The sequence below is a fragment of the Dendropsophus ebraccatus genome, chromosome 2 (assembly GCF_027789765.1).
Source record: "Dendropsophus ebraccatus isolate aDenEbr1 chromosome 2, aDenEbr1.pat, whole genome shotgun sequence".
In the NCBI taxonomy this organism is placed as follows: domain Eukaryota; kingdom Metazoa; phylum Chordata; class Amphibia; order Anura; family Hylidae; genus Dendropsophus; species Dendropsophus ebraccatus.
Window position 1 is genome coordinate 68,017,217 of NC_091455.1, and position 26,957 is coordinate 68,044,173.

General features: G+C 41.3%; 1 protein-coding gene across 1 annotated transcript in view; it reads right to left on the reverse strand.

Annotated features, from left to right (window-relative positions):
- Positions 1 to 7,742, reverse strand: part of COLEC12 (collectin subfamily member 12) — a 115,187-nt gene extending 107,445 nt beyond the window's left edge. The window contains exon 1 of the mRNA XM_069960078.1: positions 7,406 to 7,742. Coding sequence (XP_069816179.1) covers positions 7,406 to 7,412 — 7 coding nt within the window. The 5' untranslated portion in view covers positions 7,413 to 7,742. The remainder of the gene's footprint in view (positions 1 to 7,405) is intronic.
- Between the last annotated feature and the right edge of the window lie 19,215 nt (positions 7,743 to 26,957).

Here is a 26,957-nt window from a genome sequence, read left to right on the forward strand (position 1 = left end):
GGATAGGGGATGAATGTCAAACTGTAGGTGGTCTGATCACTAGGACCCCCTGTCATCTGGAAAATTCAGATATATTTATTCATTCTCTAATCGTATCGCCAGAGACACAGCACCCAGTTATCACCAGAACTTCAGTAGACAATGACTGGAGCAGCGGCATGCCTGTGCTATTCACTGCTCCATTCTGATGAGAAACTTGGATCCCCACTTCAGATTACAGGAGTTCCCAGTAGTTAAACCCACACAGTATAGGAATAACTGCTAGAAATGTATTTCTTCTAGCCACTTGCATTTAATATATTTGTGTTAAATGTTAGGTATAAGCCATACAAATTTGCACTGTAATACTTCATTGCATACTGTTACTAAACAAATTTTGCAACAGCTCTCCAGCTGTTGCAAAACTACAACTCCCATCATGCCTGGACAGCCAAATGGGAGTTGTAGTTTTGCAACAGCTAGAGAGCCAAGGTTCCCTACCCCTGTCCTAATGTATATAGGTTTCCCTCATAATATCCATCTAGAATAAAGGACTATAGACTCTACCACTATTTACAGCATGAACAGGAAACCCCAATGCACCAATTGTCTGAATGAATATTATGTAATAGAATTATAACGTGATTTATATCTATTTTTGTCATTGAGCTCAACTACATCGCTCTCAGCCAAAGCCCTCGAGAAATACACTGATGGAAAATATAGTTTAATTTTTAGTTAGGAATCAAATGATGTCACTGTTTTGTTGTATTCATCCCAAGAGGACTCCGAAAGAGAAAATAATTGGCTGGTGGTTCCAAGTTGGATACAAATCAGCAAAGCAATGGAAGAACACTCTCTGTATTATAGCGAAGGGTGGAGATATATTGGTTTGCCTTTGTCAAACTTGACATGAGTAGGTTTCTATGTATGAGCACAGTGTGGAACTTTATTATTAGCATAGATTACAATATATATTAGTCAATAGTCAATATATAATAAATGTATGATGAGCATATATATAGTATTATTAGGTATATTATGAACAATGAACTAAAGCTGACCATACACATAGAGCTTTTCTGTTGGCAAATCCCACACAGCTATACAGATAGGAAAGGCAAAATGCATTGTGTATCACATGTTCTTTTCTTTTATACTGGGAGCAACATGACAGCCTTTTGATATTTCTGTATACATAAAAGCTATGATATGCACCATTAAAAGTCACTGCAGTCTACCAGCGCCTTTAGTATTTATTAGATGAGTGAAGAAATTAGGTGATATCTTTAAGTATTCATTGTATGATTTATCTGGCAGATTGGTCTATGGGATCCTGGCCAGACATCGTATACGCTCCAGCCGGGATCCCGTGCGGTGCCACAAATAACTCACATGTTATTTTTCTGTGGCTGCAATTCCCTGTCAGTTCACACAATGAAGCGAGCGGCTTCGGCCGCTTGCTTTATTGTGTGCTGTGGAAGGTTCTGATGTGGGCGCACGCTGATGCACCCGCATCAGAACCCTACAGCCAGAAAGATCATCCGGCTGGGTCACAGAACGACCGGTCTCTTCACGTAATGTGAACATAGCCTAAAAGAGTTGTGTTGTGTACAGGGCCATTTCTGCCATGAGGCAAGATGAGTATCTTGCCTCAGGCAGCAAATTACAAATATCCTGGGGAGTGGCTATAAATCATACTGCATCATCTGCTACACATGTTCATTCTGTAATGTTGGCTCCATGAGCTGAAAATGACAGCTGGACACAGATGTGGAATGTAGGGCAGACAGGACTGTGAATACAGTAATCATTTGGTAACTGAATGACTATTATAAATAGAGAAGAATATGGTACACTTTTCTGATCCTGTTATACACTGCAGATTTTCTGCATGCAGGTCATGAAGCTCTGCCTAGTTGACACTGTCAACCTCATAATAAAGCGATTTCAGAGCAGTAAGAAGACACAGACAAGTATTATATAGGTATATATCAAATGTGCAGTGGATGGTGTGGAGGACTGCACATAGAGTTAGGGGGGTGACAGTATTACTTTATGGAGGCACATTGTGTCACACAGGTTTATAGATCTATAATAAAGACCCATAAGTGCTCTATGAGCTATTATACATAAAGGGTAACTATACTTTTAAGAAACTCTGACATGTCATAGTGGCATGCTAGAATATTAGATTTTTGAGACCCCCACTAATTGCTAGATAAGTGGGCAAAGGAGGCTCAGAAAAGCAATTTCTAAACATTCATGGCTTTCCAAGAAGATTAGAAAAAAGCAAGCACAGTGCTCAGTGCTTTTCATTCCTTTTAGTGATTGCTGGGGGTCTCAGCACCCGGACCACCACCATAAACCTCTAGGACACTATCACATGTCAGAAGATTTTTTTAGACAATAACAATTGTTTAATAAACTAGAAAATAGTTCCCATTGTTGCATGTAGTAATACTTGAATCTATCAGTGCCTTTCTGGATCAGGCAGACAAAACAATAGGAAATAATACAGGAAATTATTACAACACTATCATGGGAGGTAGTAAGTTCATTCACAAATGATTACAGCCAAAGTCTCTGTATGTTTCAATATATTAATATTGTTACTAATTGAGAACTAGTAATAGAACACATTTCAGCATGAATGTCACATGACTGCATTTTTATTACTAAATAACAATAAGCTTCTAATTAGGGAGATAATTGAAACCATTTATTTGAGATGTCTCCTATTGTTGTAAATAATGGATGTATTACCATGGTACAGTGTTGGGGGGAACCTTCATGTCATATATTAAAGGGGTTGTCCAGCGAAAATCTTTTTCTTTCAAATCAACTGGTGTCAGAAAGTTATATAGATTTGTAATTTACTTCTATTAAAAAAATCTCAAGTCTTCTCATACTTATTAGCTGCTGTATGTCCTGCAGGAATTTTTTTATTTTCAGTCTGACACTGCTCTCTGCTGACATCTTTGTCCGAGACAGGAACTTTCCAGAGTAGAAGAGGCTTTATATGGGATTCCCGATAGAAAGCCTCTCCTTCTCTACAGAGTTCCTGAGATGTCAGCAGAGAGCACAGTGTCAGACTGAAAATAAAACATTTCCTGCAGTACATACAGCAGTTGATAAGTATGGGAAGACTTGAGATTTTTAATAGAAGTAAATTAAAAATCTATATAACTTTCTGACAGCAGTTAATCTGAAAGAAAATGATTTTCGCTGGACAACCCCTTTAATAGAAGATAGGATACATTGTAAGAGATAGTGAATGTGAAGTTCACATTGAATACAGGACATTTAATTCCAACATAAAACCTATTCTTTCATTTGGTTAAATTATCATTTATTCACTACAAGGGAATGGCCCAGCCAAAAGGAAGTTCCTGGGAAGGTCAGAGATTTTTGCCAACCTAATTCATAAACTTCAGGCAGTAAAAACAGCACATTATACTTCATTCCAGTTATCTGTAGAAAAGTACTGCGGCAATGGATTTCACATTGCAAGTAGAAATTGTGCAATGTCCCAGGCTTACTACCACCAGAATGAAAAGCTCAACATGTCATTTCAATCAAGTAAGAAAAACAAATTCCAAGTGCAGCAGCAGAATGAGCGCTGCTGGCCATCCACGAAGGGCATTTGTTAAATGGCAAAAGAAAGCAGCAACATGTCTCTCAACTTTTCACCTCAGCGGTACCTCTATAAAAAGGTTAAGCTATACATGCAGTCCATGCCAAAAGTGACTCAGGCTTATGATTTTCTAGTTAACAAAATATTACATGTGTTTAGTCACCTGGGTTTCACTAGTGCTGGGGTGTAGGGGGGACCTTGTAGTCTGGGCTCTACCGAGAGTACTCACATTCCACCCTGACATATGTATAAAACATATCCTTGAAGAAAGCTGACCTAGTCAAGGCATAGTGGCTTTAGATGTGTACAAAAGCAGGCTATATCCCTGACTAAAAGGCAAAATCCAATGCAGCAGGCATAAATATGTGTTAATAACATTCCTATGTATGTAAGGAGTCTTTAATTTAAGATAAAGTTATAATAAAGTGACCTATAACTGGGTGCTAAGATTAGTGCTATGCAAAGATCCATTATTTCTGATATATTTAGAGAGATCCTTTATTTCTGAATTCCAAAGGCAAAAAGAGTGTTACACCAAACCATTGCAAGATTGATGACCTAGTAGAAGGGTGGATCACAGGCGTAAATATCACGATTGGAAAACAATGGGTCCAGCTTGCCATTGCCAAAACCTCAACTCCAACTCTAACTGGGTTAGATGAACAGTGATAAAAAAAAGCTTGGCCAGACAGTGTTACCTCCATAGCCAAGAGTACAACCTGCCCTTAGTTTCCACATAGATGGAGGAAATGAAATTACATTTATCTGTCATATATTCAGAAAATTGTTATTATTATTTGAGGTTCACATTGGCAGAAAACAATAGACAAATCAATTTTATTCTATAGATTTCCAGATTTGCCACCATATTAGACAGCAGGGGTTGTGGATGCTGTAGATACACTGGAATATTCTTTATTCAATCTACAAGATTGAAATTGAAATTCATGTAGTGTTACCTACATATAATATGCTATATCATCAACCTATATCATACAACTCCAGGTGGGAAATACCAAGTCTCTAGACCAAGTCCCCCACTAGCCCCTTATCTCATCCACTATTATAGTTGTTGTGACTCAGCAGCCATCTTCCTCACCAGCACCAAGAGCTAGAAGAACCAATGGCATATATTTATATGTGCCTTCAGTTCTTCCTCTCAATAAGAGATGGCAACACCATTTAATCTTAAAAACTCCAGAATGAGTGTCCTTTTACAATAATATTGCTGTTCAAGAGTGGCTCCAGACAGTATAGGGCCCGAATATTTATTTAAAAGAGTATTCCTATCTAAGGAGGGCTGTGACAAAGCATGCTGTGACATAAGAAACAGCTGTAGCCTGTTGCTCATCCACTATCTCTGTGTTGCCTGATTATGGAATAAAGAAATTCACTTTTTTGCTACAATTGGTGTGTGCCACTATCTGCCTTTGAATGGAACTATTGGACGACATTGTTTGTGTCTTTGGGGGAGCACCACTGGTGGCATTGGGTCAGGAAGACAGTGTGTGGATCACCCGTATGGACCAGTGCTGACCAAGGAGAGTGCCGAGGTGTACATCTATTAGGATTCGTATTCCTATTTGAACCAACACAGTTATACTTGTAGGGCGTGTCAAGTTAAGTATTTTTGCAAATACAAATTAGCAAATTTGCCTCCTTCTCCTGATATGTCTGTTTTTTTCCTCCCATTGTTGACACTAGATTGTCTAAGTTACTGACCACTACTCGACTCTAAAGCAGTAGTCAGGCAGATTCTTACCTTGTCCATGGCCTATGCCTTTGTGGTCACCCTGGCCTCTGTGGCCTGATTAACCATGGTAGAAATCTATATCTGCTCAGGAGCAGGTGTAGATTTCTTCTCCAGCTGTGTGGCAGGCACAGGCCCGGCCATATTTACTTAAGACGTGTTCACCTCTTAGTAAATCTGGTGGGGTGAATAGGGAAACGGACTAATTTAAACCGAATGCACCAACAGTACATTTGCTTTAAGATTTTCACATGGATATAATGGCACCGCGATTCTAATAGAGTCATAGAGGGGCAGGGGTTTCCTCGCCAACCAGCCTTCAGTGCTTCACCCCTGGTCGGTGCCCGGGAATAGAACGGCGCCGTACGCAGGAACTGGGCCTTGGTTCAAAAAAGGACCATTGCACCAGCTTCCCCGCGCCAGCACCATTCTATCCATGTGAACATCTTAAAGAGAATGTTCTGATGGTACATTCGCTTTAAGATTGCTCTACCGGTCTTAATAAATGTGTCTGTAATAAATGTGGGTATATACTGTAATCTACAGTATCTATACACATACACCAAGAGGTTGCACTGTAAACACACTGTAGGAAAGCTGTAGGGTGTGTAACCCCTTCTAGGTCTCTGGCATTAGAAAGAGATCCAGAGAGAATCTTTTTTACTTATAAATCCAGAAGATATTATTGTGAGAAGTCGGCAGCAGAGAGGCTGGTATATAGTAAGCTGAAGGCCCTCAGGACTCTACAATTAAAACATTATCCCACTTTAATCAATACATTGTTTGTTTTTAATGACGTCTATAGCCCTGCGAATCCCTTGCGATGTTCCTAAGTCACCAGCATTTACATTTGTCTAGATACCGTGTATTTCACTAACCTAATTGGAGCAGCATGTTTCTAACATGTATCCTCCGCTTACTCTCAGATCTCGCATATGTAAAAGAAAGCAAATATTTTCCAGTCAGTGGATCCTGGATAGATGGATGCCAAATTTATTTCACAAGCCAGTCCTGCCTCCACTGGCACCTAACTATTTCCAGATGTGCCGAGGAAAACAGCACATCACAAAAAGGCCAGTGCAGGGCTGAAGTAGGGAAACAGGGAGGACGGGAATGTACGAGAGGACTGCCCGTTCTACACACAAAGATTTCACAACATGGGAATAAGTGAACTAACAGGAAAACTTAAAGGGGATGTGCAGTTTGGACAACTCATTTACAGATTCTGTATCCTCCTAACTGTAGAAGCCCTAAAGCTGGGGGACGAAAGGGGGGAGGGGTACCCACTGTACAGCTGTCCTCAGAGAATATGTGACCAGTGGGATGAATTAATCACACGATCATTGATTTCACTAGTGCAATATAGCTTAGTCAGGGGGTGAGGTAAACTTCTCATTCTCTTCAGGGCAAATCAAAGTAGTTATCTAAAATAGAATACAAGTAGAAAAACTGTACTAAACTTTATTTATTAAGGAGCTGCAACATTTTATAACGGTATGATGTCTAAGACAGTTATGTATTACACCTTTAAAGGGGCGTGATTTGTTTGCCACAGCTGTCGCAACACTTTTGAGGAGTTCTAATGATAGAATTTACTGTAATAATATGGGGCGCACGTGTAGCAGGTCAGAAAATGAGACCGGGCTTAAAGCCTGTATGTCTATTATATATCAATGTGCAAAACATACTTCGAGATATTGTAAAGAATGTCAAATACCTCTTTTATTAACGCAGTAAGCTAAAACCACAGATAACACATTGCCATACTATACGGTGAGACAAATGACAAACTCAGCTCTACTACAGATGTATAGTACAGAACCACATTTACACAACTCTGAGCGAAAGAGTTAAAAGACTCTCTGCTTTGCTACATGCGTATCCTGTATAACTAATAAGTTAAGAAACAAGTTCAGCTCTGCTACGCTGTATACTGCCGTGGCCCTCAGAAGAGCCCCAGTGCTGTCAGTGCATATATTGTACACTTCACCTCAGCTGGGGAATGGTGTAGCGGAGCAGCTGTGCTGAACAGTCCTTACCTTTCATGTTGGCACAGAAGGGGGGTGATGCAGGAAATTCTGAGGTGTTGGTAATGAGGTGTTAGCTGAAGCTGGTGGTCTCCTGGTTGTTATATGTCCATATTGCGCAGAGCCAGCAGCAGATGACGAGTGAGGGGCTCAGCTTCCTCAGTCTCACTCAGAAAGATGCTGCTAAAGTCTCAGGCCGGACTTGTTGCTGAGCCTCCTCCTACTCTGTCATTGCACAGCTATGAATACTCAGCCCAGTCTCAGCTCTGCTTCACACAGGGAACTTGTCACCTATAGACATTAAATCTCCAACTATAAAAGTCAAACACTCCAACTTATTCTGCAACCATGTGCATTAGTACATATGTGTCTCGGGGCTCTGCCACTCCCCATCTCCTCCCCTTTGAGGTTTATGGGTGTCACAACAGGAGGCAAAGATGTGTCCCGCAGTGATGTAAGGAGGGAGCATGTAGCATACCAGACCTCTCCTTGTCTCCTTCATCTAAGAAGAGGAAATGGGGGGGGTGATGAAGCACCAGGAAAGGACCAGGATAATGTTACTGTACAGGGGATACATGGGCATCTGGACTGCATTAGTGCTTGAATGGAAAACATAGGTGTATTTTAACGGGATGCATGTCTAGTTTACTCAGTGACGTAGGATATCAGGGCCAAAAATAGATGAAATGAATGACTGCATAGAATTGGTCAAAATATATATGTATATTCAAAAGCGTAAGAGCACCACAAAATTTTATAATAATTAATTATTTTTTTTAAGGAAATCTGGAAACCAATATGATCCTTATTACAGCTCCCTCAGAAGTTTACACCAACTGCCCTCCTGAAAAAAAAATCTGTCCAGATATTCAGTGACGCACTCCCTTCTGCTCTATGTACACAAAACTGCTCAGATCTGACACTGAGACAAGAAGTTTTAGTAGCTGTCAATAGTGGTTGCCAATGTATAAGCAATAATATGGAGCTGATCCCCCCTGTGCCAGTATAGCAGATGGGGAGACTTTCTATAAGATTTTGGTTGTGTTTGTGGAAATATTTTCCCATTCACTAAGAAGAAGAACATTTGTAAGGTCAGACAGATGAGAGGGCCTGGCTCACAAACTCTGTTCTTGTTCTTCCCATAGGTGTTGGATGGGGTTCAGGTCAGGGCTCCATGCGGTTAGTCTTCCACAATCAACTGTGCCCCAGTGCTTTTTACAATAGGTAATTAAAATAGAAATTAAAAAAATATATAAAAATGGCCGAACCCAAATTGTTGGAAGCATACAATTGTCCACAATGTCTTGATATGCTGAAGTGTTAACTTTCCCTTCACTAGAACTAAAGGCCCCTTTACGAGGCTCAATGTGGCCTGATTATTTTCAGAGCCTTCACAAAGCTCAAGTAATGGTTTGGTTGTGCCCCGCAAATGATATCTGGACCATTCGCGTGACCATATCAAAGCATTGTTAGTAGCCACACATGCCCTGTTTAGACTGAGAGATATGCGGCTAATAGCGATTATTTATATGGTCACACAATAGATTCAATCCGCAGATTAACAGATATTTGCTTGTTCATTGGCTGATCACTGGCTCTTTTACACAGGTCGATTATCGGGTAAATGAGCATTCCTAGGAATACTGCTAATTGCCCAGTGTGAAACAACCCCTGAAAAATAACCCCCTTGTATTGTATCGGCCCGATTTGGCCGATTATCGCTCCATGTAATAAATACAACGATCAGCCTATGACAACGATCATCGGCTGATCGTTGATATAGGTTCTGACCTATTCTTGTCGGGCACTGACCGCGCACCGCTATTTTACCGCTACATCACCTATCCACGCTCCAGGGCTGCTTCTGCGGTCTTCTCCCTGGGTCCCGCAGGCTCTAGCTGCGGTGGTCCGGGCCCGTGATTGGCTGAGTGGCCTGTCAGCTGACAGGCCACTCTGAAGCTAGAGCGCACTGGACCTGTGGAGAAGCGGACCGCAGCAGCAGCCCTGGACGTGTATAGGTAATGTATGTAGTTTAAACAAGGGCTGCAAGGACATCGGTAATAGTACCGTTACACTGAATTACAATGGACGACATCCGGTGTGCTACATCTGGTGTTGTGGCTCTCTTAAGACATCTCCTGCCCTGTGCTCTGAACAGTGGTACAGTACATTAGAGAAGACATATGTACAGTACATTAGGGGACAGTGGCACAGTACATTAGAGAGGACAGTGGTGCAGTACATTGGGGGACAGTGGTACAGTACATTAGAGAGGACAGTGGTACAGTACATTAGAGAAGACAGTGGTACAGTACATTAGAGAGGACAGTGGTACAGTACGTTAGAGAGGACAGTGGTACACTACATTAGGGGACAGTGGTACAGTACATTAGAGAGGACAGTGGTGCAGTACATTGGGGGACAGTGGTACAGTACATTAGAGAGGACAGTGGTACAGTACATGAGGGGACAGTGGCACAGTACATTAGAGAGGACAGTGGTACAGTACATTAGGGGACAGTGGTACAGTAGATTAGGGGACGATGCAGTATGTTAGAGAGGACAGTGGTACAGTACATTAGAGAGGACAGTGTTACAGTATGTTAGAGAGGACAGTGGTACAGTACATTAGAGAGGACAGTGGTACAGTACATTAGAGGGGACAGAGGTACAGTGCATTAGAGAGGACAGTGGTACAGTACATGAGGGGACAGTGGCACAGTACATTAGAGAGGACAGTGGTACAGTACATTAGGGGACAGTGGTACAGTAGATTAGGGGACGATGCAGTATGTTAGAGAGGACAGTGGTACAGTACATTAGAGAGGACAGTGTTACAGTATGTTAGAGAGGACAGTGGTACAGTACATTAGAGAGGACAGTGGTACAGTACATTAGAGGGGACAGAGGTACAGTGCATTAGAGAGGACAGTGGTACAGTGCATTAGCGGACAGTGGTACAGTACATTAGAGAGGACAGTGGTACAGTACATTAGAGAGGACAGTGGTACAGTACATTAGAGAAGACAGTGGCGCAGTACATTAGAGGGGGCAGTGGCACAGTACATTAGAGAGGACAGTGGTACTGTACAATAGAGAGTACAGTGGAACAGTACATTAGGGGACAGTGGTACAGTACATTAGAGAGGACAGTGGTACAGTACATTAGAGCAGACAGTGGCACAGTACATTAGAGAAGAGAGTGGTACAGTACATTAGAGAGGACAGTGGTATAGTACATTAGGGGGGGCAGTGGTACAGTACATTAGAGGGGGCAGGGGTACAGTAGATTAGAGAGGACAGTGGTACACTACATTAGGGGACAGTGGCACAATACATTAGAAAGGACAGCAGTACAGTACATTAGGGGACAATAGTACAGTACATTAGAGGGGACAGTGGCACAGTACATTAGAGAAGACAGTCGTACAGTATAGTGGCGGATTACAATATGGACGGTTTGGGCGGCCGCCCGGGGCCCCGAGGCTCGGGGGGGCCCATGCCATGCCGCCCACATTATAATCTGCCACTCCACGTGCGCATCAGAGAGCTCCCCGTGCGCCTGTGGCTATGACTTGTGTTTTTTTGTTTTTTTTTTGTGTGTTATCTGCACGGTGGGGGGGGGGGGGGGGTTGAGGGGGACCATCTCTAAGGGGGAAGAGGGGCACCATCTATAAGGGGGGAAGAGGGGGGCCATCTATAAGGGGGGAATAGGGAAGAGGGGGACCATCTATAAGGAGGGAAGAGGGGGACCATCTATAAGGGGGGAATAGGGAAGAGGGGGACCATCTATAAGGGGGGAATAGGGAAGAGGGGGACCATCTATAAGGGGGGAATAGGGAAGAGGGGGACCCTCTATAAGGGGGAATAGGGAAGAGGGGGACCATCTATAAGGGGGGCAGAGGGGGACCATCTATAAGGGGGGGCAGAGGGGGACCATCTATAAGTGGGGGCAGAGGGGGACCATCTATAAGAGGGCAGAGGGGGATCATCTATAAGGGGGGGCAGAGGGGGACCATCTATAAGGGGGGGAATAGGGAAGAGGGGGACCATCTCTAAGGGGGAAGAGGGGGACCATCTATAAGGGGGGAATAGGGAAGAGGGGGACCATCTATAAGGGGGAAGAGGGGGACCTCTGCAGGTAAGTAAACAAAGGAGGCGGTGAGACCCAGAGTGCCAACACTAGACACAGCACTGATAAAACAGGTGAGTATAGCAATTTTTTTTGTCCACCAAATTGACCAATTGTCCTTAAGCTATGCCAGCTGACAGCTAAAAGGCAGTAGGGAAGGTTTAAATAACATAAGGGAGCTGACAGGTTCCCTTTACCCCTTGCCGAATTAAAATTTTTGGTTTACGTTACCTTCTTCCTAACCTTCTAAGACTTATAACGTTATTACTTATCCACTAACTTGGGGATTTATTTAATGTGACACAAGATGATACAGAAAATAATAATTATGAAATAAAAAAATCTTTTCTTGCTTACCAAAAAATCCCACATATGGAATTGAGTGAGGGCTATTTTGTGCCATGATCTGTAGTTTTGTGGTTTTTCAAAACTGTGACTTCTACTTTTTATTCTACTTATCTGAAAATCTGCAATTTCGGGCAGCTAAAACTAAAGCTTTGGCTGTCTATGCATGATGAGAGTTGTAGTTTTGCAACAGCTGGAGGGCTGAAGGTTCCCCATGCCTGATTTAAAAAGTTAAATGACCAGAATCAGAGTGATCTCTGAGGTCGATCATAGCCAACAACTGCCATCTGCAGATAGCAGCCAGCGCTGGGCTGATTTCTGAACCTGTGTCATATTCCCCACTGGATCCATGCTGTATACTGTATGTACGTAATAGGTCAGGAAGGGGTTTAAAAGTTCATTTTATTAAGACAAACCCTGTCTACATGTTCTATCATGACATATTATATCCTTTATTCCCAGAATTCCCAGTGGAGCAGCAATGGCCTGTAAGTCTCCACACATCTCTATGACTCTTCTTAAGGAGAATTAGTACCCCTTGGACCCATATCAATAGGTCTCTCACTAGGCAGCCAACATCCTGCTCTGCACTGAAGAGGGGCAACAACCCTGAAACAGCTGTCTGGAAGTCTTTGAAGAAATAGTTTGGCTTGGCATAATATCCACAGGCAATGTTCTAAGACTCCTCGATAGAGTGAGCCTTGATTTGAAGGGACATCTTTTTGCCTAACAGGTATTTAAGCTATTTGCATATCCTTTCTTGCCATAGAAAAGGGAAATCCCTGCTCAGGAACTTTTCTGTGAGCTTGAAAGCTCTAGTCTGTCTGGTCTACATTACAGTGCAAATTTGTAATATTATATATAAAAACAACTTTAACAACTTTACACAACAGAAATAATAAAGAAATAAAATATAGGAATATTACTTGAGCTCTATTTCCTTAAGAATTAAGGGGCATTCTCACCTGGGCATGTTATCCCCTATCTATAGGACTATACCACCCATTCTGAGAAGAGAGACACAATTGCCCTGCAGGGCCACTGCGGATGGCACCCCATTCATTCTCTATAGGGCCGTTGAATGCTTCAGAGAGTTGAACTAATGATGCAGACCAGTTCATAGCACATTAGTGTAGTTTTTCTTGTAGTAATATTACTTTTGTTATTACAGAGTTTTTTATATAATGTTTGCTGTCAATTAGTTTTAATATCTTTTTGTCTCCTAAGCATTTCTGTGGGAAAATCAGATGGCTAGCCGTGTAAACATTTTATTAGCTGAAAGAGAAAGGGATATATTACAATGGAGAATGGAGCTAATAAATGTGGAGGTTTTTTTTCACTCATAAATCAAATTAGGGGAAGGTATTGGAAGGGATGATGTGGATCAATGCCAATCTTAAAAAAGAAATGTACATAAAGCTTAACTATGCATTTTAAGAAGTGATTATGATCCTAAATACTATAAAACCAGAGCATGTCCTGGATATTCCAGCCCATTACTGGCAACAATGGCATGATTTTCCTTCTGCATGATATACCCACCTTCTGCTTATGAAGAGTTTTATAGTTCTCATGACTGTTTCTTTTCTCTATTTCTAAAGAAAGTTCTCCATTGATTAACAACATGCAGGACTTTGGTTAAATGGATTTAAAAGTGCAATGGTATCTATGAATGGTATCTTAGTTATAGTTATGTATTTCTAAATAATAATGCTATGTAACACAAGCTCCACAGGGGGACTGAAAAAGTGTAGAAAAAGATTTTTTTTTTTTACACTTTGTTTACCGTGCATGAACAATATTGTTTTATTTTAATAGACAATTACACATGCTGTGATATATAATATGTTTGTTTATTTCATTATTTTTATTTGTTTTATTTGTCATATTTTTAAATGGGTCAGCTCATTTAAGTGGTGCGCCCCACTTGGAACCCTACTGGACCTATTATCGTCATCCAGCTGATGCTTTGGATTGTATGTACTTTATACAGTTTTGTGCTAGCTTAGGAACAAATGATTTAGAGTCTGGTGAAAAATACCATATATAAGTTTTCAAATGGACAGAAATAGTGCTGTTCCTAATGTACAAACATGACAGCTGAAACGTTACCTGAAATGACAGGTAAGCTTCAAGAAGACATTATAGATATTGATTTCTAAATACAATTCAAGTTCATATCACATCAGAATAGTATTTTCCCTCTGCACCTTTCATGGGTCAAAGTTCAAATAAGGTACTCTAGGTTTCTTGCTTAGAATCTATAAACACCTAGTCAATACACAATATTCAATCATTTCAGCATATACTTGAGTAGTTAATTATCCCACCAAAACCACAGTACTTGTTTATATGAATAAGTTCATACAAAGGTCAATTGTTAACAAAGTTGTTGATGAATCTGGCTGACTAAAGACATCATAGTAATAGTGCACCTAATGAAGCACTCGGAAAATGAACAGAAAAACTACAAAAGCAGTCAGATTTATTAGGAGATACAAGGGGACACCTCTATCTTCTGTAATGGGTATGAGATCTGGGTAATAAGTGGATTGTACATATCATAAATTTACGGTTACGGTGCGTTCACACTGAGTAAAACAGGCAGAATTCCACAGTGGAGCCACCTCAGCGGAATCCCACCTGCCTCAGTGTGTCAATGGGATGCCTCACACACTTCTGCTCTCATTGCAAAGAATTGAGGAATTTCCTTGCTGAATCCGTGCTTTAAATTCTGCCTGAAAATTGGTGCAGAGCAATTTTCCATTAAGTTCAATGGGATTTCCGCTCGGCTATTCACACGGTGGCATTTCTCGGCAGAAAGTTCCACCATGGATCTGCTTTCCGCCCATAGAATTGACATGTCAATTCTTTTGGCTGATTCTGCTAGAGGAATCCTATAGAAGCCAATGGGCCTTGAATTCTGCTTGAATTCCGCTCTAAGGGTATGTTCACACTGAGCAAATTTGTTGGAATTCCGCAGCAGAACTCTCCGCCACAGAATCCCGCCTACTTCAGTATCAGATCGCTTCTCTATGGGAGGGCTACCGTGCCTCCAATCTCCTCCGCTTTCATTGAGCAGAGAGCTGAGGCACGCAAGCCCTTCCATGGAGATGCGGTCTGACACTGAAGCAGGCGGGATTCTGCAGCGGAGAGTTCCGCCGCAGAATTTCACCCAATTTGCTGAGTGTGAACATACCCTAAGGGTATGTGCACACTAAGGAATTCTTGCTTGGGGACAAGCAGCAAAATCCGCAGCAAGTTATCCGCGAGAATTCCTTTTTATGCACATACGTAAATTGTGCTCCTATTCTGTAAGAGCTAAATAGGCAAGGAATTTCAAGCAGAAATCTTTCCTCTACAATTTCTTAGGTTGGGTTCACACTATGTAAGACACCGGCCATTCTGTGACCTGGCCGTGTTACAGAATGGCCGGTGTCAGTGAAGATCATCCCGGCCGGTACTGCAGTATGATGATCTTCACTTCTGTTGAATTGGGATGCTGATGCATCTGTGTGCGCCTGCATCCCAATTCACCAGTGAACACAATGGAGAGTGCGGCTGGATCTGCACTCTCTATTATGTGACCTGTCAGGGTTGTGCAGCCACTATTCAATGAATAGCGGCCGCACAAAACTGACATGTCAGTTTTCACTGCGGCCGCTCGGTATCCCAGCAGGAGCGTATATGCTCCGTCTGAGATCCCATTGACTGCAGTACAAAGTAAGTTTTGTATTAATCACTGCCGTTGTTGCAAATCGGCAACAATGGGCGTGATTAATATAAAACGTACCTTGTGTGAACATAGTCTAATAGTGGATGAGAAACCCATGTCATAAGGTCATTTCTCATAGTGTAAAGCAAGATGTCTTCTCCTAATAGTCAATTCTACATCTTGTGCCCCTTCACTATACCGCTGAATGAGTTAATTTTCTAGGAACCCTGCAAAAACACTAAAGCATCATAAGCCTGAAGAGTTCAGGAAAGGAGGTAAAACTTTGCGTTCCAGTCCTTGCACTCTAGTGTCTATAGGAAGTTGTTATTCAATGTTGTTATGCCATTTGTTTGTGGAAATCTGGTAATAAGAATTAAAATACAAAAAGTAATAATTCCATTAATGTATAAAATACAGGAATGGCTGAGCATAGGAGATTGCATATCATTACATCTTCCAGAGGAAAGGCCTGTGCTTTCCAATGATAAGCACATAAGGTGTACAACGTGTTCTGCTCTTTCGGGCCAAATTATTGGGTGTAACCATTAATAGCTATTGTATACATGACCAAATAATTGCCTCATGAACAACATCTGGACTTGGAACTACAATTCAGTGTTCTGGAATGTAGGCTTAAAAGAATTCTGCAAATGAGGATGCCACAACACCCAACAAATCCGAGTTACAGTCAACAGCCAGAGGGCACGAAAACGGCCAGATTCTCATTAGACACATAGCTGGGAATAGTCTCCTGGCTGCTTTATACTACAATGTGACATGTATAAGGTTAAAGTAATACTGCACATTAAGCCAATTTCACAGTATATTTATTATCCATGATTTATTGAGCACAATAGGAAAGGAGGGTTAATCTATGGGGGTCAATCATATGGATGTATAAAATATTTCAAATATTTAAAAAAATGCAGAATGCACTTTTTTTTTAGCAGTTTTACATTTATAAACATTTCTGGAGAGCCTTTGAAATGTGCATTCCTATTTCATTTGTATATTTTTAGTGGTATATTTGAATTTTAAGGCAGCTGTGTTTAATTTTCTACCTAGAGACAGCCTATCAGTATCAAGGACCCATAGTATGGATGCAAAAAGGATGACAAACTGATGCAGCATAATCTGCAATAGTGTTGAATCCTGGCTATGTTGCAAGTGTTTGTAACATGTATGAACTTAACAAACATGGGACACAACTTCAGAACTTTGAACAATTTATTTACCTGTATCTTTAGAGAAGGTTGACACATGCTACACTCTCGTCTGACATTACCTAAGTGTCCCTGTGAGTTTATGAAAAGCCCCCCCTCTACCAACGCAATACCTTGGCTACAGGATGTGGTTGCACCAAGTTCTTAGGATGCTATTACACGGGCCTACTACGGCCCGATCATTTTAGTAAACAAGCGCTGATCTGCTAGACCTATTAGATGGCCTCATAATTGGGCAGCAAAGGCTACATGGACATCGTTAGTGATATCCATGCTGCCCTTGCCCAAACACCTGTTACCTTACTTCTTCCCACTCCTGGTCTTCTCTCCTGTGCTCTGCAGCTTCCCAGTCCCAGTGACAGCAGAATCTGAGCGGCCTATTAGCTGACAGGCCGCTCAGCCAATCACAGAACAGGACCGCCGCGGCCGACGCCCAGCGATTTTAAGTCCAAACCTAAACCAACGATCAGCCAATTCGGCCGACTATCACTACGTGGAATATGGCCCTTAGCACCCCAAAGGCTTCTTGTGGCAGCTTTCTGACAAGCTGTAGCTAAAGTGTGTAACAACACAGAACTGCTACACATGGAAGTTTGCATCCAGGACACAGCATGGGAGCACCCTGTAAACAGACTTTTGAGCTCTTGGACGACACATGTTATTAACTTTTACAAATGAAAAGTTGACAGTTGACGTACATAACATCATTAAATTCAAACAGGGAATTGCAAATATAGTATAAATTGTGCAGCAGGAAAATGAAGCCTTTTTACAATGTGATTTTGCTACCTATCTGTGGTGTGCTGATTTTCTTATGCTTCTGATGCTAACTCACTGCCCCAATTCCTGTCTAATGTACAGCCTGTAATGCATTTCCTGTTCCTGTAGTACACTCTAGTCAGGAATTCAGCAAATATTCTACTCACTACACATTCTTGACTATAACCATGCTCTCCCTACACCCACAGGAGCATCCCACTTAGTGGTAGGGAGACAAAGTTGGATGAATTCCCAACAATTTTCATAGAACCCAATTAATCTGTACATTCTCTAACCTGAATTCATTCCATTCTATAGCACCAAAGAATAAAAGCACAGACTTAACAGAGAAGCTGCTGGAATCAGAATGTAATGTAAACCATAGCAAGTAAACCATTATATATATATATATATATATATATATATTATATGGCCAGGATATTTCATGGCAACATGACTGTTAAGTGGATAAATTATGGGTGGAAACGAGTTTTTTGTTAAGTTAATAATTGTATTTCCTTGTTATATGTATGATTCCAGTAAGAAAATGCTGAGTGACTGCGGTGATATATGAAACATGTGGGGTCATTTACCAAGGGCATGTTGCATGCATTACTGCAAAAATAACAGCATTTGTGTCAATTTCATATAATGAATATGTTCTTGAATTACTTTTAAGAAACATTAGAGACTTTCTGTCGGGTGATTTATTACTGTGGTGTCTCCAAAGTTCATTACACAACTATTTAATTTGTCATATGTTCAATATATGTTATATTTTATATACATAAAATACCAGTGTTGGAGCAGAACCATAAGTAAAAAAACTGACACCATTAATGCTGTTAGTACATTGGGGAGAGCACTAGAATTTAGTTGGAATCAATTTTTTTACACTGCTCTGCTTGCTCTAGGCCGGATTCATACAACGTGAAACACTGGCTGTTCTATGACCTGGCCGTGTCCCAGAACGGCCGGTGTCAGAGAAAATCATCCAGCAGTACCGGTCGGATGATCTTCATTTGTGCTGAATTGGCATCAGTGTGCACCCGCATCCCAATTCACTATTGAATACAATAGAGAGTGCAGCTGGAGCGGCATTCTTCATTGTTCAATGAATAGCGGCCGCACAAAACTGACATGTCAGTTTTCGTTATGGCTGCCAGGGATCCCGGCCAGAGTGTATACTATGTGTATACACTCCGGCTGGGATCCCATTCATTGCACATTGCAACAACGAACGTGATTTATGTAAAAGATACGGTGTGTGAACATGGCCTAATTGTGATGCTGCAGGTACTAACTGGCACTCCCCATGTATGGAGCAGACCCAAGTCCTGAGCCCGCCCTTATACACCCCACATTACATTTGATTAACATGTACATCAAATATCAGAAAGAGGTTAATAGATACAGACTATGTTCCCACACAGTATTTTTGCTTAGTAGTTTGCAAACAAAACCAGGATTGGATTTAAAACACACAGTGAACACTGTTGAAATTGAGTGGATGGCCATCATTTAATGGCAAATAATGGCTGTTATTTTAACAGCAATGTTTTGAAATAACGTCTGTTATTTCCCAATAAATTGCGCCCCGCCACTAAATTTCAACAGTGTGTGAACATAGCCTTTCAGTGTTTTCAATCCACTCCTGGTTTTGGTTGAAAAATACTGACCAAAACTACTGCGTGGAAACATAGCCATGTATGTTTATTTAATTTGAAGGACAACATTCTTTGTTTCTGTACCTCTTTTCAGGTAGGTCTACATTGTTCACATCATTTTGGATCTACGTGTCTAAAGACTGCTTTTGTGACAAATCGGCACCATCGTGTAAATGTTATTTTGCTGTGCTAAATAGTGTAGGCATTACTTTTTAGAATTTTAAATAATGTAGTCAAAAAGGCACCTACAGCATACATTTGTATATTTTATGTAAATTTATGTAACAGATATAGGAGAAGGTCCTGCCTGCCCAGTCAATCACTGCCTGCTTAGCCAATCACTAGCCAAGATGGAACACCTCTGCAGCCAGTGGATGGCAGAGGGGGCAGGTGCTGCTCCAAAAATCTAATTTCTGAAATAGGGGCTAGTGACAATCATCAGGGGACTGGAAGGAGCTGAAACAGGAGATGCGGGGGATTGGGGTAGGTAGGTCTAACTTTTTTTTTCTTTCATTTTTATAGCAGCTTTAGCACAATATAATAAAAAAAAAAACACAGAACACGCCTTAAGGGAGTAAAACAGGCAGACTTACGCGGGGGAGCTCCTCGCCACGGAATCCTTCCTACCTCAGTGTCACACAGTCTCCGCTTCTGTCGCTGTCCACTCAAACAATTGGCATGTCAATTCTTTGAGCAGAGAGTGGTAGGAGTGGAGGCGCACGAGCCATCCTATAGAAAAACTGAGGAGGGCGGGAGTCTCCACCGCGGAATTCTGCCTGTATTGCTCAGTGTGAACATACCCTTAGACTATGTTCACACGCCTCAAAATAAGGTAAAATACAGCTGTAATTTTGAGTTAAAAGTACAGGCGTATGAACTTCTTTGAAGTCAATGGGAAATTGGCCAGTAGTGCGCACACCGTGTAGAATAACGTTAGTAATTGACTACGACTGTACAAATAATGAACATGCCCATTATTTACAGCCTGCTTTAGCAAAAAAAATGACGGTTTCTTTCTTGTTTACTCAAAATCTTGTTCGTATTTAACTTGTATTTTATTGTGTGTGAACCTAGTCTTAAAGTCGTTGCTCAGTTAATCTTTTTGTAATTTGATGTATGCACTCATTTTCTTAATATGTATTTGTTTCGTTTTTTATTGGTGTATCTTTTGGTATAGCACCAGTAATATGAATGAGATCAAAGCTCACAAGTCATTTCTAGTTACTCATTATGGATCATTGCCACATAATCATGTAAAAGAAGTCTTCCTTCCATTAATCACATTACACCATCAAAGCCAAAAGACGGGTGATGAGTTAAAGTTGTCGGTGTGAAATGTAGACCTTCTTCTTTCCCACTTTAGCAGATGAGAGAGGGATCCCTTTTTTCTGAAATCTTGCTTAAGAACGCTCTTTCATGGCTTCTTGGCAAATCAAGCTTATTTAACGGTGCAGTCTAGAAACTTCCCTAAATCTCCAGTGTTTATGGAATATTCCATGTAACAAGCATGCAGATCCTAAGTGTGTAGTTCGGTTCATATTTGCGTACTTGTCCAGGACGTCTTTTGAATGGCCCTGGCTTTGACTCACAAGTGTTAGACTGGTGATGCCGATTTTCCAGGGCAAGCTATTTTTTAAAGTTTATGACTGCATAACATTAAGTTCCAATCCAAGAGAAACAAATCATGACAGAGAAGGTTTATTCTGCAATATTTTTACTTTTCCTCTTAAATGGTTGCTTGTCCAAATACCCTGTACTGGATGCAAGGTGCAGAGCTGAGAGCTATTGGAAGTAACAGTCAGCACTGGAGTTCTGTCATCCTTACTAATTTTACACTTGGCACTTAGAAGTAAGCGCTTAAACCAAGACCATATATATTTGTAAGTTTGTGAAACAGTACTTATAGGTGATAATATTGTTCTGTCTGCTTATTATAAGCAGCACCCGGCTAACCTGGGCAAGTGCCGGGGACCACAGCATCCCTCGGGCCCATGCTTGGAGACTTGCTAAGACTCCAATTATGCACTGCTAGCAGGGAGCATGGGAGTTGGAGTTTGATAACAACTGAGGAATCAATTGTTCGGAAACAGTGATTTGTGGGACTGTATATTTAGTGTGGTGTTCTCTAACATATAATTTTCAATTGAAGAAAAACTACAACTCCCACCATGTACTGCTTTCAGGACATGATGGGAGTTGTAGTTTGACAACACCAGAAGAGTCACTTGTTGGTAAACAGCGACACCCTCTCTGGAATCTGTATATTAGTTTATTATGAAACCTATACCCATAGATACATCAGCCCTGTACCCAATAATTTGTACATTATATACAATAGCATGTGTTTGCATAATACAGTTTATAAAAGGGCCAAATAACCTAAACACCATTACCACTGTGCCTACCACAAACACTAGTGTAACCAATATTGCCTACCATACTGTGGTAGATTCTAGTATTATATAGGAGCCCTGCAGCCCATATAAGTGATTACTATTATATTCAGTAACTACAGTTGACATCTTCTCTGATTGGAGTTTTTTTCTCTCTTTGTTTTCTCCTCCATCTGACCCATGATGACATCTTCTGATTGTGACTCCACTCTGCAGAGTATAGTATCATATATTCCATATGGTAATAATGCACTTACTAATAACACCTCAGCTGTGCTCCCAACTCACTTATATTGCTCTTACTGTGATCACATTCACAAATAATACTCCAACAATACCCCCACTGATTAATAATACCCCCTGTGCCTTGTGTAATGCCCCACTAATTATTAATGCCACCTTGTGCCCTTGTGTAATGCCCTCACTGTGCCTTTATACAGTGATAATGCCCTCTGTACTTCCAAGTAGTAATAATCCCCTATGTCTCCTAAAGAGTAGCAGAGACAGTAACTCTACAAAAGGTCCCTCAGTGCCTCCATACAGTAATAATACCCCTGTCCCTCGATACAGTAATAACACCCCTGTGCCTCCATACAGTAAAAACATCTCTGTGCCTCCATACAGTAATAACATCCCTGTGCCTTCATACAGTAATAACACCTCTGTGCCTCCATACAGTAATAACACTCATGTGCCTCCATACAGTAATAACACCCCTGTGCCTCTATACAGTAATTACACCCCTGTGCCTCCATACAGTAATAACACCCCTGTGCCTTCATACAGTAATAACACTCCTGTGCCTCTATACAGTAATAACACCCCTGTGCCTCCCTCCATCTCTAATAATACTCATGTGCCTCCATACAGTAATAACACCCCTGTGTCTCTATACAGTATTAGTGCCCTTTACTGAATCAAAACTTCAAAATGAGCAGACGTACAATAGACTGCATTGTCATACACTTACAATGCAGTCTATAGCACTTCTGGGAGTTTTTCAACGTACCCTGCCATGCCAGTGAAATGATAAGTACGCTTAAAGGGCAGAATATGAGGTGTAGAGCATGTGCCTGGTCACTCGAACCAAAAAAAAAAATCTTATTAATGCCACCTTGTGCCCTTGTGTAATGCCCTTACTGTGCCTTTATAAAGTGATAATGCCCTCTGTACTTCCAAGTAGTAATAATCCCCTATGTCCCCTAGCAGAGTAGCAGAGACAGTAACTCTACATAAGATCCCTTTGTGCCTTCATACAGTAATAATACCTAAGTGCCTCAATACAGAAATAACACCCCTGTGCCTCCCTACAGTAATAAGATCTCTGTGCCTCCATACAGTAACAACACCTCTGTGCCTACATACAGTAATAACACTCATGTGCCTCCATACAGTTATAACACCCCTGTGCCTCCATACAGTAATAACACCCCTGTGCATCCATACAGTAATAACACTCATGTGCCTCCATACAGTTATAACACCCCTGTGCCTCCATACGGTAATAACACCCTGTGCCTCCATACAGTAATAACACCCCTGTGCCTCTATACAGGAATCACACCCCTGTGCCTCCATACAGTAATAACACCCCTGTGCCTCCATACAGTAATAACACCCCTGTGCCTCCATACAGTAATAACACCCCTGTGCCTCCATACAGTAATAACACCCCTGTGCCTCCATACAGTAATAACACCCCTGTGCCTCCATACAGTAATAACACCCCTGTGCCTCCATACAGTAATAACATCTCTGTGCCTCCATACAGTAATAACACCCCTATGCCTCTATACAGTAATAGTGCCCTTTACTTAATCAAAACTTCAAAACTACAATGCTTCATACACTTACAATGTAGTCTATGGCACTTCTGGGAGTTTTTCAACATACCCTGCCATGCCAGTGAAATGATAGGAATGCTTTAAGGGCAGAATGATGGGGTGTAGAGCATGTGCCTGGCCACTCGAACCGGAAAAAAAAACAAAAAACTTATTTGAACCATTGATTTTTTTGTATATGTAAAAATCCGATTAATTCCAAAACAATTTGCCATCACTGGCAATAATTAAATGTTGATCTCTCCTAGACATAATTCAATAAATGTAACTTCACACTCAAGCAATGATGATGACCAGTGGTGATTGCTGATTATATAGCAGTCTATAAAGTTAGGGTATATTGAGAATCATATCAATATTATTAAATCCTCTACACAGTTAAATGTTAGTTCTTGAATTAAGACCAGATTGAAAGTATTTATGATGCACACATAATTATCAGGCCTGCAATTATAACAAATGATTCATAGCACTGCTCTTCAATCTGCACGGAAATGATGATCCAGGAAGAAACATGACATTTACAGGACTTAGACACCCCTCAACTATGTATGCTTTATGTTTAGAACTCAAAGGTTTGACCCATGTACCCTTTTCTGGAAGAATATTTCATATACATATGTAACCCTCGTCTTATGTCGTTATACTCGCAACAGAGTTAGACTTTGACTTATAGGGGCCACCCTGGTCCCTGGTGTTTTCCTATTTGGGTCCAAATGCTCATATCAGGGTGGTTTGGTGTTCTCCCCACTAGGAGGCACCCCTTGGCAACAGGCTTCCTTCTCTGGAGAGAGGGATATCTGGCTATTCCTGTGTTTTGAGACTCACAACTGAGGCTCCACGGACCCCCTCTTTGCATATTCAAATTTTGTAGGGGGCAATCAGTGAAGACTCTTAAATGAGTACTCCATTGAATTTTTTCCCACTGATCTCCCTGAGCGCAATGATTGTTGTGTTTTGTTGGTCTATTTTTCATTTCCCCTGGTAGCCAGAATCCTGACGAGGGGCAAATACCCCGAAACAGTTGTCTATGGATAGATGCCTAGCCTTGGTAACCCTCGTCTTATGTCGTTACACTCGCAACAGAGTTAGACTTTGACTTGTAAAGGGCACCCTGGTGTTTACCTATTAAAGCGTAACTGTCATATTGTTTTTATTGCAGAAATCAGTAGTATAAGCGATTTTAAGAAACTCTGTAATATGTTTTATCAGCCAAAAAAGCCTCCTTCTGTACTCAAGAAGCAATCTCCCAGCCTCCCCCCCTGACTTCTTATCTGTGCATTATTAGGCAAACACGTCTTCATTACAGAGAAGCCAGTGAAGACGGGCTCTGCTCTCTCCATTCTATCCTTATGGAGGGGGGAGGGGCCAAGGGAGATGAGGGAGCAGGAAGAGGTGACATAAAGGTCAGCTGTTTCTAGACTCTCTAGGCACCTAAAATGCAGGATTCTGGGGTCAGAAAGGTCAGTGCTTATCTATGAACTTACTGAGAGAAGATTGCAGGGTGTTGTGCTGTGCAGGACTGCTCCGTGCTCAGTCACTCCTAACAGCCCCTCCCCTCTCCATAGCCACAATATTGAGCAGAAATCCTGCTTCTTCTGAAGGGAGGGGGGAGACTGGGATATTGCTTTTTCAGTCCAGAAGGAAACTCTTTTGGTTTATAAATCCTATTACAGAGTTTCTTAAAATCACTTGAACTGTTGATATTTAATGTTTTAAAAAAAATGACCCTGAAATGACAGTTACGCTTTAAGGTTCCAATGATATTAAGATTTTGTGGGGACATTCATTGGAGACTCTTAAATGAGTACTCCATTGGATTTTTTTCACTGATCTCCCCGAGCTCAGTGATTGCTTTGCTTTCGTCAAAGAATCCTCCTTTTGCAGCAATTCCAGCATTGCACACCTTTGGCATTAAAGCTATTAATCTGTTGAGGTAAGCTGGAGAAATTGCACCCCACGCTTCTAGAAGCAGCTCCCACAAGTTGGATTGGTTGGATGGGCACTTCTGGTGTACCATACGGTCAAGCTGCTCCCACAACAGCTCAATGGGGTTCAGATCTGGTGACTGCGCTAGCCACTCCATTACCGATAGAATACCAGCTGCCTGCTTCTGCTGTAAATAGTTCTTGCACAATTTGGAGGTGTGTTTAGGGTCATTGTCCTGTTGTAGGATGAAATTGGCTCCAATCAAGCGCTGTCCACTGGCTATGGCATGGCGGTGCAGAGTGATAGCCTTCCTTATTCAGAATCCCTTTTACCCTGTACAAATCTCCCACCTTACCAGCACCAAAGCAACCCCAGACCATGACATTACCTCCACCATGCTTAACAGATGGCGTCAGGCATTCTTCCAGCATCTTTTCATTTGTTCTGCGTCTCACAAACGTTCTTCTTTGTGATCCAAACACCTCAAACTTGAATTCATCCGTCCACAGCACTTTTTTCCAGTCTTCCTCTGTCTAATGTCTGTGTTCTTTTGCCCATCTTAATCTTTTTCTTTTATTGGCCAGTCTTAGATATGGCTTTTTCTTTGCCACTCTGCCCTGAAGGCCCAAATCCTGCAGCCGCTTCTTCACTGTAGATGTTGACACTGGTGTTTTGCGGGTACTATTTAATGAAGATGCCAGTTGGGGACCTGTGAGGCGTCTGTTTCTCAAACTAGAGACTCTAATGTGCCTATCTTCTTGCTTAGTTGTGCAACGCGGCCTCCCACTTCTTTTTCTACTCTGGTTAGAACCTGTTTGTGCTGTCCTCTGAAGGGAGTAGTACACACCGTTGTAGGAAATCTTCAATTTCTTAGCAATTTCTCGCATGGAATAGCCTTCATTTCTAATAACAAGAATAGACTGTCGAGTTTCAGATGAAAGTTCTCTTTTTCTGGCCATTTTGAGCGTTTAATTGACCCCACAAATGTGATGCTCCAGAAACACAATCTGCTCAAAGGAAGGTCAGTTTTGTAGCTTCTGTAACGAGCTAGACTGTTTTCAGATGTGTAAACATGATTGCAAAAGGGTTTTCTAATCATCAATTAGCCTTCTGGGCCAATGAGCAAACACATTGTACCATTAGAACACTGGAGTGATAGTTGCTGGAAATGGGCCTCTATACACCTATGTAGATATTGCACCAAAAACCAGACATTTGCAGCTAGAATAGTCATTTACCACATTATCAATGTATAGAGTGTATTTGTTTAAAGTTAGGACTAGTTTAAAGTTATCTTAATTGAAAAGTACAGTGCTTTTCCTTCAAAAATAAGGACATTTCAATGTGACCCCAAACTTTTGAACGGTAATATATATATATATATATCAATTTTTAAAATATCTTAGAAGATATACTTTTACTACAATCCTAAACCATGGAACTTAAAGAGGATCTGTCATCAGTTTTATGCAGCCTAAACCAAAAACAGCATGAAACACTGACAGGCTCCTCCCCTATGACAATAGTGCATGCTTGACTTGGAAGAGATCAATCAATCAA